This window comes from Medicago truncatula, chromosome 1, assembly GCF_003473485.1.
Source record: "Medicago truncatula cultivar Jemalong A17 chromosome 1, MtrunA17r5.0-ANR, whole genome shotgun sequence".
NCBI classification, from domain to species: domain Eukaryota; kingdom Viridiplantae; phylum Streptophyta; class Magnoliopsida; order Fabales; family Fabaceae; genus Medicago; species Medicago truncatula.
In genome coordinates this window covers 27,571,845-27,589,600 of record NC_053042.1, presented here as the reverse complement: position 1 = coordinate 27,589,600, position 17,756 = coordinate 27,571,845, and the positions used below count along the sequence as shown (strand labels likewise).

General features: G+C 31.3%; 1 protein-coding gene and 1 long non-coding RNA gene across 2 annotated transcripts; one reads left to right on the top strand and one right to left on the bottom strand.

Annotated features, from left to right (window-relative positions):
* The first annotated feature begins 3,217 nt into the window (after positions 1-3,217).
* On the top strand, positions 3,218-7,154 carry LOC25483583 (fatty acyl-CoA reductase 2, chloroplastic). Its single transcript, XM_013612280.3, has 9 exons — positions 3,218-4,215; positions 4,492-4,595; positions 4,702-4,901; positions 5,004-5,104; positions 5,184-5,394; positions 5,623-5,784; positions 5,870-5,951; positions 6,231-6,628; positions 6,891-7,154. Exons 1-9 carry the CDS (start codon positions 3,795-3,797, stop codon positions 7,057-7,059), a joined length of 1,848 nt encoding a protein of 615 aa, XP_013467734.1. The 5' UTR covers positions 3,218-3,794; the 3' UTR covers positions 7,060-7,154.
* Positions 7,155-14,730: 7,576 nt separating this feature from the next.
* Positions 14,731-15,303, bottom strand: LOC120580728 (uncharacterized). The gene is made up of 2 exons (XR_005646463.1): positions 15,109-15,303; positions 14,731-15,023 (listed from the first exon to the last, which is right to left on the bottom strand). It is a non-coding gene; the product is annotated as an uncharacterized lncRNA (long non-coding RNA).
* Between the last annotated feature and the right edge of the window lie 2,453 nt (positions 15,304-17,756).

Genomic DNA, 17,756 nt, shown 5'->3' with positions numbered 1-17,756 from the left:
TTGTTGTTTTGTTTTGTCAAAGTTTAAATATATAGATTATAAATGAGACTTATCACTGTACACTTGCTTAAAGGATCTATAAAGATATTTATAATAGAGATCCTCACATTTAACATGTCTTGAATTAAAGGAATGATGTCCTTAGAATATTTATTAAATCCTTGCTTGTCACGGATTAGTAATTTAGTGAATCTATAAAAAAAAAAGTGAAATTCATTTTATGTTTGTTTATCATAATAAAAATTATTTTTATAAAAGACAATAATTTTTTAACTTTTTTTTGTTGGAAGGAAAATTTTAACTTGTTTGTGCATGTAGAATCCACAAATTATAAGAGAAAGACTAGCTACAAAAGCACCAAAACCCACCATTCATTTTTTACAAGTACACAAGTTTCTATTACTTGATAGCTACTAATTAGGGAAATGACTTTCAGAAGAATTGAATAATTAATCTGATTTGAATTAAAAAATTAAATGAGTTGAAAGATCAAAGTTTAAACCAATGTGAATAAAAAATATATTAACACTTCAAATAATTACTAGCATTGATCGTTTTAAAAGAAGATAAAGGATTTGAACTAGAAAAATGACCTTTAAAAAAGTTGAATAACTTAACTGATTTGAATTAATCGTTAATGAATTGAAAGATCAGAGATTAAACCTTCGTGAAAGAGAGGTTTCTCTTGTGTCTCACTGTTTTTTCTTCATGAGGTGGATGCAACGAATGAAAGAGGGAGAGAGAAGAGAGGGTCTCACTGTTTTTTTTTTCTTTTTGTTGTGATTTGTTAATTTTTTTTCTTCAAAAATGACCACATATCACGTGTTTGTGTGGAGGTTAAAGTGGTGTGTACAATTAAAGGGTGTCAACCAAACTTTACCGACTAGTTTATAAGAGAATACAAGTTTGAATTTTCTAATAAAGGGGACAAAGGTACATGTGTTAAATTTTGGTACTGAATTGGGTACATGTAATATTAAAGTGGCCACCCACTCAATATTCAACTTAACTTATTTTCCATCTTATAAATGAAGTCATTTCTTTACATATAAACGACTTTTTTTTTTTTTTTTTTTTGTTTGTATTCAAACGACTTTTGTTTATGTTCTCTAGTTTTATGTTTTTATATTTTTATAAATGAATCTTGAGCTAAAAAAAGAGTTTTCTTTACAAATTCATTTTCTCATCAAGTTACACAAATATATATTTTTAGACTAGGCCAAAACCCATTTTTCAAGCGGAGCGGGTCAAACCCACTTAGTTAACTAATGCATAGGTGCACTATGTCATAGGTTTCCCTTATATCCACTAGATCAGGGCCACATAAATGAATGTGGACCGTCTGATCCGTTTAAGTGTATTTAAGTACACCACCCCTTTTAAATAAGAAGAAAGGTATTGATGAAGTCCGACGATCAAAACTATTATCACTTCTTAGGCCGTAGATCTGATATTGATCAATGTATATATCTATACTATATATAAAGAAAATAACATGTTTCGATTCTTTTGAGCTGTCTTTTTCTCTTTCCAAAATTATCCTCAAATTTCAATACAAATAGAACAAACATATAACAAATAGATAAGAGTAAATTCAAATATTAAAATAAAAGTGTAACAAACACGATATGAGCTGAGTATATATATGTCTAATTTTTTTTCTTTATCTTTTAAAACATGTAGCAAACTAGATGAGTATATCTATATTTACCTTTTTATTATCACAATTATACCCTTAAACAATTTTTCTATAATAAAGATTGTTGTTGGTGTTATTACAAAAATAATAATTTAAATTATATATTTTTTTGTTATATTGTTGGTGTCATTGAAATAAATAATCATGTTTAGTTTGATTTGCTATAATTTTAAAGCAAGAAACATTTATATTTTTAGTTTTAATCAAAATTAAAATTTCATAAAAAAAAACACCGTTTATAATTTTCAAACATCAATGCAATAAAAAGAGCGGAAACCGTCTTTTCGCTAGTATATATAACATAACATTTTTATTTTCTTTGATTTTATTCAATTTTATTTTTGTTTCCTCCGAAGTATCTTATCTTATAATTTTATCATCACAATAATTTTTTTTCTCTTTCCCTTCCTACTTTCCCACCATGTTTGGATGAAGAAAAAAAAAAAGGAAGATAAAAATAGTGAAGAATGATGAAAAAGAAAAGCGAAATAGAGCAGAAACCTAGCGTCGGTGAAAAAATAAATCATTCCCTCTTCCTTCTTTCAGCCTAAATTGCCTTCATCATTATATTTATATTTTTTATACAGTATATTTGAATTTTTTGTTTTAAATGTTTTTATACAGTATTTTATAAAATAAAAAAAAAACGTTTTAAATGTTCTTTGGGTTGAAGACGTGTTTCAATATTGGCCATCCATAATCGAAATTAGTATCTTATTGATTACACATTTTAATTTAATCCATCTGTACCTTGTTATGTTTTATTTTAAGAGAAACAAACTTATAGCATTTCATTAGATATTAAATTGTAAATATATAGCAGCGCATCAACGTAAATATGAGAGCTAGTTGATAATGATGTTATTTGTTTGTCTCTGAATAAATCCAACATAAGATTTTGTCAAAAAAAAATAATATAATAATGTTTACAATCTCGAATCATGCTCCCAAATTTCGCAACGACAACCCTTTTTAAATCAAGCTCGAAATTGTCATTCTGAAGTTGAATACCGTGGACCCAATGAATAGCATAGGAAATACAAAGTTGAATCTCTTCTTACGAATGCATATGTTAATATAAATTTTGTTATCCCTAAAAAAGAGTATACAAATCTTGTTATGTTCCTCGTGAATTTAGTTCAGTTTGTAGGAACAATGTATAATATATACAAGATCTGAGATTCAAACTCCAGCCACCGCGCTACCACAAAAAAGATTTCAATTTCAAGGATGTTTGCACCAATAATTTGGAATTTAACTTGCTTGATTTGACTTTTGGCTTAAATGATTAGTCTTATGGTCTTATTAAACATATCTCATTCCCTTGATTCAAAATCATTTTCTTATATATTGTATATTTTTCTTTTACAAGATACCTCCTCAAACAACCCAACTAGCCAATTTAGGTTAACTTAATGTCACTCATGCGAATGTGACATACTTATTATTTACGCAAGTAAAGTGTAATATATTATCCTTGACAAAAAAAAAAAGTGCAATATTTTATCTACAATCCACCTAAATTTTCAATTTTTTAGTTCAATCATCTAAGTATTTTTACCCTTAACAAATTATCATTGATACATTCTAGTTGGCTATATTCTTCATCTATGGTGGCTAAATTTAACCACAACCATCGTCACACAAACTTTTCTTCCCCTACATTAATGCAAACATACAAAAATAACACTAACCATAAAATAATAATGAAACAATAGATGAAAAGAAAGCTCCCAATATCTTAGCTTGTATGAGAGGTGTGACAATTAGGCAGAAAGAGTGCTTCCTAGATAAATTCACTCACACTTCATAAAAAAATTTATTATAAATACCTAACACTCATCTCATTCATCCTTAAATCCACCAAACCATTCTTTCTTTTATCATTCATACACATTCTCTTTGAACCAAACAAAACTTATAGAGTTGAGTTTGTTTACTTGTTTTATTTTTATAAATTTTTATTTATTATTTCATATAGAAAATTAGCAAGGTTACAAGTCAACTAATTTTAACTTCATCATCACAACCTTTAACACCCTTTTCTTTTCACTTGCTTTGATTTTCTCTCAAATTATTTTCCCTTGCTTAAGTCATGGGAATCTTGTCCATAAGTCATTCCACAAATTTACTTTCTAAAATAATAAAAATACCTCAAAACAATGATTGGTATATTCCTACAAGGAGAAAGACAAGAACAAATGTTGTTGTGTTTTCTCATCAAGGTGGAGGTGGAAATGTGATCAAATCTTCTAACTTGTCTTCTGTTTTGACTGAAAGATCATCATCATTGGTTAGTTCAGATCATGCTGCAACAACATTAATGGATGCTGGAAATTTGGTTTTGTCACAAAATGGTAAAAATCAGACAGATATTGTTGTTAAGGATATTGTCCCTTATGGTGGACCAACAACTACTACTACATTAATTGGACTTGATGATGGAATTGGCATTGTCAAATTTCTTAGAGGGAAGAAGTTTTTTGTTACTGGATCAACTGGATTTCTAGCAAAAGGTAATCTTTTTTCTTTCTTTCTTGAATCAGCAAAATTTTATTAAAAACCAGGTCTCTGCACAAGACGATTAGAAATCGGTGATACAGAAATATAATCTAATCTTACATAAAGATCTTATGATAATTTGTAACATGCAATACTTCTTAACTTCTATTAAATTCTTTAAATGTTGGTTCACATGTTACATTTTTTCAATAAAAAATATGTAACTAATGGTCCTATTCTTATTGAGAAGATTTTATAATGACATTTGATTATTATTATTAATAATCCAGTTCTTATTGAGAAGATTCTAAGGACAGAACCTGATGTGGGAAAAATGTATCTATTGATCAAGGCCAAGAATAAGCAAGCTGCAATGGAGAGATTGCAGAATGAAGTATTTTAATTTTCTTGTTATTTTTTTGTATTTGTCAAAGTTCATGGCTTCACAAAGTTACTAGGTTACTATTATCTCATTAAAATTTCATTTGTATGTTTTATAGATCATAAATACAGAACTTTTCAGATGTCTTAGACAAATCCATGGAAAATCATACCAAGCCTTTATGTTGAGCAAGCTAGTTCCTATTGTTGGAGATATTTGTGAAACTAATCTTGGATTAGATGAAGAGTTATATGATATTATTGCTGATGAGGTTGATGTTATTGTAAATTCAGCAGCTAATACAACTTTTGATGAAAGGTAAAATTTTACTTATCCATCAAATGATAAATTCTCATGTTTTCCTTTTTAGTTACATAAAGTTTAATCATTTTAACTAGTTTTTTTTTGTTTTTTTATCAGATATGATACTGCAATCAACATAAACACTCGAGGGCCATGTCGCCTTATGGCGATCGCGAAAAAGTGCAAGAAACTTAAGCTCTTTCTTCATGTTTCAACAGGTAAAATAATTCCATTTTTAATATATATTACTTCACATTATTTACCAAAAATAACAATAGTTTTGTTTGTAATTTGTAGCTTATGTCAATGGACAAAGGCAAGGTAGAATAATGGAAAGACCATTTAGCATTGGTGATTGCATAGCAAGAGAGAAACTTATACCAGGTGTTCCACCAAAATACCTTCCTACTTTGGACATTGAAAATGAAATAAATATGATTTTGAAGAACAAGGGTAACATTGAAGACAATTTACTAGCTCAAAAGATGAAGGAGATGGGTCTAGAGAGGTATTTTTAGTGACCCTATGTTTCACATTCATCAATAAGACTTTACTTACCTTCTGATCGAATTATGAATTACGAGAACTCCTTTTCCCTGAAAAATCAGATGGTTAAAAAAAACTTAAATAATGCATCTATATTTGTTTTCTCGAAACTAACGTATCTATTTATCCATCAATTAAGTGAATATTCTTAAAACTCACAAGCTTAATTTGATTTGATTTTTCTATATAGGGCTAGAAGATATGGATGGCAAGATACTTATGTGTTCACAAAGGCAATGGGAGAAATGATGATTGACAAATTGAGGGAAGATATTCCAGTTGTTGTAATTAGGCCAAGTGTTATTGAGAGCACTTTAAATGAACCATTTCCTGGGTGGATGGAAGGAAATAGGTGAGTCACAACCTTTTTCTTATAAGGAAAAAAACCTAATTTGTGTGATAGAACTAATAATTTTTTTTCTTCTTGCAACTACTAGGATGATGGATCCAATAGTTCTTTGCTATGGTAAAGGACAACTAACAGGTTTCTTGGTTGATCCTAATGGAGTCCTTGATGTGGTAAGTGACACTATATCAGTTTGTTTCACATAATTCTATGAAATTCGGATACTTAGTTCCGGGTACAAATGTTTACTATACAAATATGCGGGTACATTATTGTTTTTTTTTTAAGAGTATCAGTATCTGACATTGATACTTCCCCATTTTGATGTATCCGAACTTCATAGACCATATACTCATAAGTTAAATAGGTTAATTAAGCAAGTAATTCTCGCACTTTTTCTGTGGTGAAATAATTCTCACACTAAGATGACTTGACTTGCTCTGAATCTATAGGTACCAGCTGACATGGTTGTTAATGCAACCTTAGCAGCAATGGCAAAACATGGAACAACACAAAAACGAGATATAAATGTGTACCAAATTGCTTCATCTGTGGTTAACCCTTTAGTCTTCCAAGACCTTACAAGGCTTCTCTATGAACATTACACTTCATCACCATGCATTGACTCAAAGGGAAACCCAATTCAAGTTCCAATTATGAAGTTGTTTAGCTCATCAGAAGAATTCTCTGGTCACCTATGGAGGGATGCTATTCAGAAAACTGGTTTGACAGCAATGGCATCCTCAAATGGGAAGATGTCTCAAAAAATTGAAAACATTTGTAGAAAATCAGTGGAGCAAGCAAAGTACTTGGCCAAAATTTATGAACCATACACATTTTATGGTGGAAGGTTTGTTATAAATTTATTTTCATACTCTTCAATTACTGAGGGTAACCTCGACGCAACTGGTAAAGTTGTTGTCATGTGACTGTAAGGTCACAGGTTCAAGTCATGGAAACAGCCTCTTGTGTAAAAAACAGGGTAAGGCTGCGTACAATACACCAAATGGTGGGACACCTTCCCAGACCCTGCGTATGCGGGAGCTTTAGTGCAGCGGATTGCACGTCATATGAATGAGTTACTAATTTTGAAACAAATAAATGTGATGCAGGTTTGACAACAGTAATACACAAAGATTGATAGAAATGATGTCTGAAGAAGAAAAGAGGGAGTTTAGATTTGATGTAAAAGGCATAGATTGGAAAGATTATATCACTAATGTTCATATACCAGGTCTAAGGAGATATGTGATGAAGGGAAGAGGAATGAGCAATCAGTGACTCACATCATGTGTGTGATATGTAATCATTAGTTGTTAGTAGTCCTATGATGCAACAAATTGTAATAGATTTATATATATACTTCTTTCCTTGAACCCTTTAGAGTGTGATAACAACTACTTGTCTACTATGGTATCCTTCATCATCCATGATGTAATTTTATAATGATAAAAATAATGATAATCAAATTTCTGTAATCTAGTACTCCTCCAAGGTTTTACTTATATGCATGTTCTTTAGTTGGTGACTGAAGGAATATAACTTTTTAGAGTTAAACATGTTTTTTTTTGTCATAATTTCGATAAACAAGCGACTTAATTTAAAATTTAGTTGGGAAGTAAGTAAAACTTAAAGTTAAATATATTTTTAGGTTAAATGCATCTAAAGGTCCCTTAAGTTTTTTGTTTTTTCTAAAGTCGTCCTTTAAGTTTCAAAAGTCCCAAACAAGTCCTTTAAGTTTCAAAAGTCTCAAATAAGTCCTTTTAGTTTTTGAATCGTTTCAAACAAGTCCTTTTAGAGGATGATGATGATGATTCAGATGATAGCAACAAAGAGCATTATCCACCATTTGTCATGCCTAAAAAGATGACTAATTTTAAGTGGGTGTTAGGAGCCAGATTTGGTACCAAAGATGAGTTCAAGGAAGCAATTACCAACTATGCTATCTACAATATGACTTGTTTGAAACGATTCAAAAACTAAAAGGATTGTTTGAGACTTTTGAAACTTAAAGGACCACTTTAGGAAAAATGAAAAACTTAAAGGATCTTTAGATACATTTGACCATATTTTTATTACATGTAAAACATCTCTTATTCAAGTTTAGTTCCAACCTATTTTTGAAAGTGATTCTGAAGTTACCAATATGTTATCCACAATTCAATCATTGATGCTTCAAATTTTGGCTCCAACATTAACAAATGTTAAGAATTTTACCTTTGTTGCAAAGTTTATTTGTGACAAGCAAATTTAGTTGTTTATACTAGTAATGAATGGGTTGAGTTTATTTTGGTCAATTATTTGTTAGAGTGATCAAATCAACTTAAATGCATAATATTAATAGGTGTAAACTAACGTGCACAAACATTGACACATATAGACGTATGGTCAAATATGATCAAATAGACATAAACATGATATCAGATACACTAATATACTTAATTATGCATGCTCATCATAAAGTAGTTCACATAGTCATAAACTAGTAATAACACAAATTGATTCATATTCACATTTAATTAATATTTTCACAAGTATTGCAATTGAATGATTCTAATACTGCAAACACATGACATGCAATGCAAACCTTCATATGCCACTTCTTATGATGTGTGATACTAAACTAACTATAAAAATTTTGGTGATGAGACACAATATTGTTGGTGGGTTACATGCGATTGGAATGTTATCACAGAGCAACTCTTACTTGAACATAAATGTAAATGAAAAATGTTTAGACACACTCACAAATGAAAAAAAAAATGAGAAAAATATTTAGTTACATCATTCAATTATTTTCTTTTTTTTTATAATTTATATGTGTGTGCCTAATAATTTTTTATTTGTGTTTGTGTTCAAGTAAGTATTTCTCGTTATCAAAAACTCAATTGACTCAACCCGATGCATATTTAAGTGACTAGTCATGATAAACCAGGGTCGTATAATAGCTCTTGGCTTTTGAGGGTTACCCTAAGTCACATAAAAACTCTCCCTTTAGAACATTCAAGATCTAGCATATTACCAATAGGCTCAATTTTGTTAACCTTCATTTTCAAACTCTTATTGTTGTGTTCCTCCAACACCAGGTTAATTAATAAACCCTCACATATACATGAATATGGCATGTACTTCCCAGCGTTGTCCTAAGTCAATCATGAAAAAGAACCATCATAGAGACATGGCCCGAGTATTAACATAAATCATCTTTCACCGACACATCTCAAATAAACCATATTTCACCTTTCATATAGATCACATTTTACAAATGTCACATTTCACATATGTCATATTTCTCATAAATCATATTTCATGTAAGTCACAATTCACCTAATAACCACATTTTCACATAACCATATTTCATGCAGAGAAGTTATATTAGTGACTTACAACGCTTTAATATCATAATGGTCCAATTAAAGCATCATCAAATAACAAGATAATATTAGTGACTTACTAAAAAAAAAAAAAAAGACAATATTAGTGACAATAATAATTATATCGAGCTTATGAATAAAGTTAAGCACAATTCTTAATTTCGCATAACTCAAAAGATGGTTGAAGGCTAATAACACCACTTTTGTGTATGGTTCTCAAAGATAGTGGTCGGACCCGTTGTTATATTTGGGTATTGGTTGACCGTTGTTCTTGTAATTACATGATTGACTTATTGTATCTTGGAGTGGCCTTTTTAGTACACCTTATAGTAATGAGGTTCCACTGTCGTTGTTAATATATACCATTTTTTTATTCTTAAAAAAATAATAAGTATATTCCACTTAGTAAATCACATTTAATATCATTTCATTCTCAATGATATTTTACGATACATGTTTAAGGTTCACATATTTTTTTTTAACATGTTCATATAACGACATAATATCAATTAGCAAAACAATTCATCAACACATTAATTTAACATAAGAGAACTATCTCATCCAACACATTAATTGCATAATAAATCATTCAATTGAACACATCAACGTATTCCATTCAACAAAACAATAAATCAACCAGCAACATATCTCAACCTGTAATCATATCTAAACCTATTTTAATTCTCAAGGTTACCCAAATCTTAAGAATATTCAATTAAATTATTAATAGGAATGAATCATTGACAAAATCCAAACAAAAAATGAGAATTAGACAATGTTTTAGACAAAATCACACATCAATTGATTCCTTTGTGTAAATGTTGAGACTTGTCATTCTCGCAAACTTTTTCACAAGTAGCTTGAGTTCCTATTGCGGGAACCTTAACTCGGTCAAAATTGAAGTTGATGGCATCTCCTTCAACAATCCTATAAATCATGTTTTGAAGCCATTGTGCCCAATAGTTATGGTGGTTGGCTATTGTTTTCTCAACTTTCATTGAGATGCCTTCTAGTTTACTTGTTGAGCTCTATGTCATTTGGCAGTTACTTTTCCTGTCCTATTGAGTTTCTTGCTCGAATGCTCGTCCTATATGCAATTTGGACTATAGAATCCGAATGACATAAATACATTATAAAACTCTCTAATATACGTTTCATTTCAAGTTTTAAAACCATAGCGCACGAGAAGCGAGAAACTCATATGTTAAAAAAAGGTAATTTGCCATGTTATTTACAACTAGACTTTTGACTTACCAAATGAAATATAAACGAATAAGTTATAGCATTGATGTAGTATTTTTGCATCAAACAATTGTAAGTGTTTGTATCGTCTCCTCAGGGACTAGTGCGATATCGCGGACCGTTCGACACCAAATATCATTCTAAGTTAAACGATAATTTGTTGTTTGTTTGAATAACTAAGTTGCAAATGATAAAGTTGAGATTAATAGGGCGTAAAACTTGTTAGGATTAGAGTTCCTTGATCAAGCGTCGCATGTAACGCCCACTTTCGTTAATTGTTTACTTAATCGAGTTTAGGCGATTATATTATATTTATATAATATATGCATGATTTTGGTATGATTTGAATGATTTACGACTATCTTGATGGTTTGGTTGATATTGTGATAAGTTATGAGTTTTGGAAGATTTGATAAGATTAAGGGACTTATTTTATTGTTAAATAAAATAAAGATTTGAAAATAATATAAAATATTTAGTTAAGGGTTGTTTTGAGATTTTAGAGAGTTTTGGGGGAGAAAGTGAGATAAGATAAGTTATTAGGAAGAGATATAAATAGGGGAAGACCTAATTGTTAGAAAAACTATTGTACGTGAAAACTTTTGGAAAAGGGAGAAAAAGCTAAGAGAAGGGAGAATCAAAGAGAGCTGCGATTTTTCTTCATAACCAGGTAAGGGTGAGACTAATAACTCAGTAATGTTAATTCATTGTAATTCTGATGATTAGTTAGCAAGCTTTAGGATTGAATTGGAGAAAACGAAAACTAGGTCAAATCCCTAGAATTGATGATCAAACGGTAGGAATTGGTTAAATTGATGTGGAAAGTGCTCCTAGACCTTAGATAATGTTTAGGACGAACTTTGGAATCAATATTAGGCTTAGAACCATGTGAATCGTTGAATTTTTGTGAAAATAGCAAGTCTGGCCGTAGCGACATTCATCGCTCGCCACGACGAGCTATGAGTCTCGCCTCGCGAGTGATGAACATTCATCGCTCGCCTCGCGAACCCTTTTCCCTCGCCTCGCGAGTTGCACAATGCAGCTCGCCACAGCGAGCAACCTTACTCGCCATAGCGAGCTAGGGCAGAGAGCATGTAAGATTTTGCAACTTTGACTTTTTAGTTGGACCTTGAGTGCCTTTGAGTGCCTGAACATACCTAGTAATGATTAGGAATGAATGTAAGACAAGATTGAACCCAGAACAACATTAGTTGGGAAGTTGGCTTGAACTCGCCATGGCGAGTAGATACTCTCGCCTCGCGAGCACTTCCAAATTGGAATGCATTGAGTGTTTGTGCGATCTGTGTCGCACGTTTTGATCAAGAGTGAACCCCTAAATGGTAATGAGACCTAATGATGACGTTTAATGCAATCTGTGAAGCCGTTTAAGATATGTTGATATTAATTGAGCATGAATTAATGTATTATACATTATGTAAGATATGAATGAAATATTATGATGTTATTGAATTGCAATTGGTATATTGATATCATCCGTTATTGTGACTTGACTATGCTGCTGCTGTTATTTAACTAAGTGCATAATGTCTATATATGATGAATAAGATGACGTTTAGCTCCAAATTATTGGATGCACATTGATATGATGATTACGGTGATTTGTTGATAAGAGTCCATGCATTAGCATTCATTGAGCTTAGTCCTCACCACGATAGGAGCTTTGTCCTCCGCACGATTATTAGGAGCTTTGTCCTCCGCACGTTTAAAGTATATTAATACTTATGATGACGATTGGTACCACATGCATATAAGAAGTCTAAGAGCATTGTCGCATTGTCGTGTCTAAGATGCTATGTTGTTGATGATGATTGAATATGTGAATACGTGATAATTGTTTATCAAATATGCAAGTTGTTTAAGATTGATTATGATGTTAATGTTAATTTATGATTCGATTTACATTGATTAATATTATTTTGTTATGAAATCTCACCCCTTCTGCTTGAAAATGTTGCCCTTCGTATGAGTAACTTGCAGGTGATCGTGCTTAGTGTGCAGTTTCCGTCGTGAGTGGCCTTGCCTTCACTATGTCGTCTAGGTCGCTCTGATACGTAACGGGATGGGGTTGTCTGTTATACATGCTTCATTCTCTTACGTGAAACATTTATGTTATTTTTATAATGTCGATTAACTTCTGAAATATTTTGATGGGGCCTGCGTGCCAAAACGTTTTATGAATTATGATATAATTTCCGCTGCAATGTTTAAGTTATTTGGTTAAATTATTATTTAACTGTTTTGGATTATGTTATATGTGATATCCCGTTGTTTATGATGCTTACTCTGATAAATGTTTTAAGAAATTTTTATATTGGGAAAACGGGGTGTTACATCGCACATAACCTAATGACCATACATGGATTCTAGCTTTTCTTTGATATTATCATGTATCCCTCGACAACACTATTCGTGTCCAAACAATATTGTGAAATCAATTGTATCATTCAATTGTCGATGTCTCAAACTATTGAATGATTCAAGAGTCGATCTTATCGTTCAATCGATGATTTCTCAATCTATTGAATGATAAGAAAGCTTTAGGTTTGGATACACAAAGTGATTATCAAAAAATCAATTCCATGTCTAGAACCTATGTTTTGATAGATGGTTATTCTAAACCTAGATTCAAAAGTATTTCTCAATCACAATTAAATCAAAGATAAACATTAAAGTGCAAGAATAACATCAATATCAAATCAAATGCTAGAACCATATATTTATAGATTAAAAGATTACATGTTAAGCTAGGATCAAGTACCTCTAATCCCAACAAAGGAGATTTAGCTACTCATTGTCATGGAAGCCTTGCAAGAATGAATTGAAGAAGCAAGATTCATTACAACTTGTGATTTCTCAACAAAAGATGAAGAATCCACTTTCTATCACTCTCACTCTATGAAGAACAAGCTCTATCTCTCTCTCCAAGAATGTTACAAGTGAAAACTATCAAAAACTAAGATTAACTAAGTATGTTTGAGTGGGCTATTTATAGAATTTTGACTCTGCATCCACTCGCCTCGCGAGCTCATTCATTCGCCATGGCGAGTTGAGGTTACTTCACCATTGGGTTTGTGCCACGTCAACTATGAAGCTTAAGACCGCCCTAACTCGCCTCGCGAGTAAATCCATTCGCCATGGTGAGTAAGCTCACCTTCCACTCGCCATGCGAGTTGAGGGCGAATAAAAACTGGTGCTCCCTGGAATTGCTCGCCTTTGAAGCTCGCCATGGCGAGTGATCTTCATTTTTCAGCCTCTTTGTACTTTTCTTCATTTTTGCTCTTTGCTTGATGTCTTGAGTTCAAATCCTGCTCAAATGGATGAAGTAAGATAAATAAAGCGTAAAAGGGCAATAATCATTTATCTCTCAGCTTTTCCCTCAATAACTTGCAAAACAAGTAACAAAAGTGCCTAAAATATATCATGAATTTAACACTTCCTAGCACTTATCAAGCATAATGAATGTATAGTAACCAATAAAAGTAGCATAATAAAGTTTAAGTTAGCCCTAATTTAAAATAATGATAACAAATCGATAAGGTCATAGTCTAGTTATTGTTAACGTTTTACATTCATCATCATACGTTACGAAATATTTCATGGTAAACGACATTTGATAGGGAGAACACTATTCTTTCTTCTATATCCATATCATATGCACCACTTAGAAGTCTAACATTTTGATCTTAATGCTAATAATTCTGATTGTCTCCTATTAATTGTGACGTTGTCAATTCCATCACGTTTATTAATTACATTAATACTCATTCTGCATCTCATAAGTAAACGTAAGAGTCACCTTAGGCATTAAGAATTTGGTCAATAAGAACTAATGTCATAATAAACTATCAATTTAAATCTACTTTGCACTCTTTCATTAGTGTGATAGCATTTGCTACTCGCGTAGTGGTACTGAACACGTTAGAAAATTATCATGCAAATAGTTTTTTATCCATTGATAAGTGTCGGAAGAACTTTGTTCTAATTATGTATTTTATATGCTTCTCATATTAGTTGGTGATTAATAGATCAATCGAATATCCATTTGTTTATATATGCTTGTTTCCACACTATGCATCTGTAACTGTATAAAGTTCTAATCCTTAAAAGTATTGTATCAAGTTCCAACCCTTATAATTATACGATACAGATGAAAAGTGAGATTGGTTGGCTTTATATCACACTAAGTCAAAATTCATTAGTGTATTTGATGAAATCTAAAGGAATGCCTTTTCTTTTTAACATCATCCCTTACCAAACTAACTTATAATACGGTATTTGCTATTAAGTTGCAGCTTATAACAATGAAAACTGGATCTGTAGCAACAATTGTAAATCGATTATAACACAAACGAAATCATGAAGATTGATAAAATACTTAGTTTGGATTACAAAACCATCAACATAAAGGCATTATATGATAACTAAAAGTACTTGCAACAAAAATAAAAATAATCCAGCAACATTGAATGAAGTTGCAATTTGAACAGATGCAAAATGTCAACACGATCAAAATTGCACAAATGCAAATTACACGCAACCAATCTCAATTTTGTTTGACGGACTCAACTTTCACACGGACAATTTTGATCGTAATTGGATCCAATAGAGCTGTAAAAACATGAAGAAAAAAAATGTTATTTTAAAGTCCGAATGAACACGCAGAATAAGCATCTAACATAGATAGATTACTAACCTTTCAAGGAATGCAACACCAACATGGTTTCAACATCATGTTCAGCCATTAGCGGTTTATGATACATTGATAGAATTCGTTATAACTGTATGTAAACTGAACAAAGGAGGGTGTCAACGCACGTGTAAATATAGAGTGGAATGGAGAGTTTGAATCATAGTTATATGTGTACATAGAGGATGGTGATTGGGTAGTTTGAATCTCATATTCATTGCATAAATGTATATCAAAGGTCATGATAAATGTTTGGGTGTTTAATGGTTAGTTGGGAGTGATAGAAGTCAACATTCTTGTAATTATTGTTGTAGGTATTTGTATTTATTATCATTCATGTTTGACATTATTTGTATTTATTCTCATTCATGATCGCATTAAATGATAGCAAGGGAGAGAAAACTTAGAGTGTTTAGGGCTAAATGTTAGCTTGACCTGTGCGGGGTTGTTATGGGATCTACGGCTGAGACGTAGGGGGTTGTTGACTGACTTGATTAGCATTAACTATGTCTTCAATTGCATTAAAAGTGTGTTGTTATTCGTTTTCAATTGGCATTAACTAAGTTATATGAGAGAAAATGAGGAGTTTGAAATAGAGTTTGAATCAACGGTTGTGATCAAGTGTGAAAATAGAGTTTGAATCAACAGGTGATATTAGATTAGCAATAAATATATGTTTAGGAGGAAAAAATGCTAGGGATTAGGCAAATTAGGGTGAATTAGGGCAAACATGTTCACTTCTATATGATATCTACGACTGAGAGTTTGAATCAACGGGTGTGATCAAGTGTGAAAATAGAGTTTGAACGGGTAAGATTAAATTAACAATTAGTGTAGGGGGTGTTGACCGACTTGATTAACATTTAATACGTCTTCAATTGCATTAACTAAGTTATATGAGAGAACATTTTTAGAGTTTGAATCAACGGGTGTGATCAAGTGTGAAAATAGAGTTTGAACTGGTGAGATTAGATTAGCAATTGGTACATGTTTAGGAGGGAAAAATACTAGAGATTAGGGCAAAGTAGGGTGAATTAGGACAAACATTGTAGCAAATCAAGTCTAGCTTTTATAATAAAGGATGGTGTTCACCTAGCAATGACTTAAGGGTTTATTGGTGCTGCTCAAACCAAATTCTACAACTTCAAATTGACTAGTTAAGTAGTTATGCATGGTAGCACTTCCCTTCACCCATATGCTACCTCGTATATCTCCCCACAGATTTTGACATGATTGTCGATTTGGCTGGCATATAGTTACGTTGTCTTAAAATGTAGTTTTGTTTTATTTTTGTTTGTTTTTTTTCCCTTTCCTCCTCGTAAAAAAAAAAAAAATACTAATTATCGATTGGTAGTTTACATTGTCTTTTTAGAATATAACCTTTTTTTAAGGATAGTTTACGTGGTTATTTTACTTTTTAAGTCTTAATAATGATATAAAATCACTAAAATGTATTTTAATAAATCGTACTACTACGAGAAGTTGAAATAATTTTCCCATCATCCACAACACACAAGATGCATTTTTTGTTTTTGTTTTGAAGACTACACACAAAATGCATTTTTAAGGCTGAAATAAGTTTTTTATTCATTTAAAAGAAAGAAAAAAAAGTACAACCAGAAATAAAAAGGAAAATAACTATTTTGTTCAGAGAGCTAATCAGAGAAAAGAAATGCATGATATTTTTTTGGATAAAGAAAAGCATGAGGTAAGACTTAAGAGAGAGGTCATAGCTCAGTTGGCAGAAACGTGCATTATTATATGCAGGGGTTGAGGTTCGAACCCCGAACACCCCACTTTATTCATCTTAAAAATTGTGAATTCTAACCACTAGACTACTTGACAAAAAAAAAAAAAAATGACTTAAGAGAGAGTTTTGGTAAAAAAGAGACAATAGTTTTTTTTTTGTTTTTGGAAAGAAACGAGACAATAGTTATTTGCGTCCAATTTTTTTTTTGAAGGAAGTTATTTGCGTCCATTGTTTTTATCATTTTATGTATTTGGTCTTCCTACGTTAAATATGTCATTTTTGGCCATTCCATCATATTTTTTAATTAAAAATTAGTGATAAAATATGTTATAAATAATTTCATATATGATACAATGATGAGAAAACATCAACATTGACAATCGTAAGTAAAAATCTTTTAAAATCTCATTTAAAACATTTCATATTGCTATATTTAAGATCAAATATTTGATAGACACCAAAACAGTCAAATTTTAAAATAAGAGAGTCGCTATTGCAAAAAAAAAAAAAAAGACTAAGAGAAAGTCGCTATTAATTAATAATTAAACCCTAGCATTAACTTTAAACAAATGTTAACCTGTGTTTCAAGGACACGTATTAAAGAATTCAACATAAAAATATTACCTTAAAAATTGTTCATTCAACTTTTTAAAGTCAAAATAATATACTTTCAAGGTAAACCTTCTCTTTATAAGATTTTAATATGCGTCTTAGGAGTATAAGTTAGCAAGACCCTTAATTTTATTGTGTAAACATGAAATCTTAAAGTGCGTTCCAAGTAGGGGTGAGAATAGACTACGCTGAGCTAGACTTTACAACACCTAAGTTTGGCCTGTAAATTTTGTTTAAGATCTAACCTTGACCTACGACCTGTGATAGACTTGTTTTTAGGCATGTGTCCGAC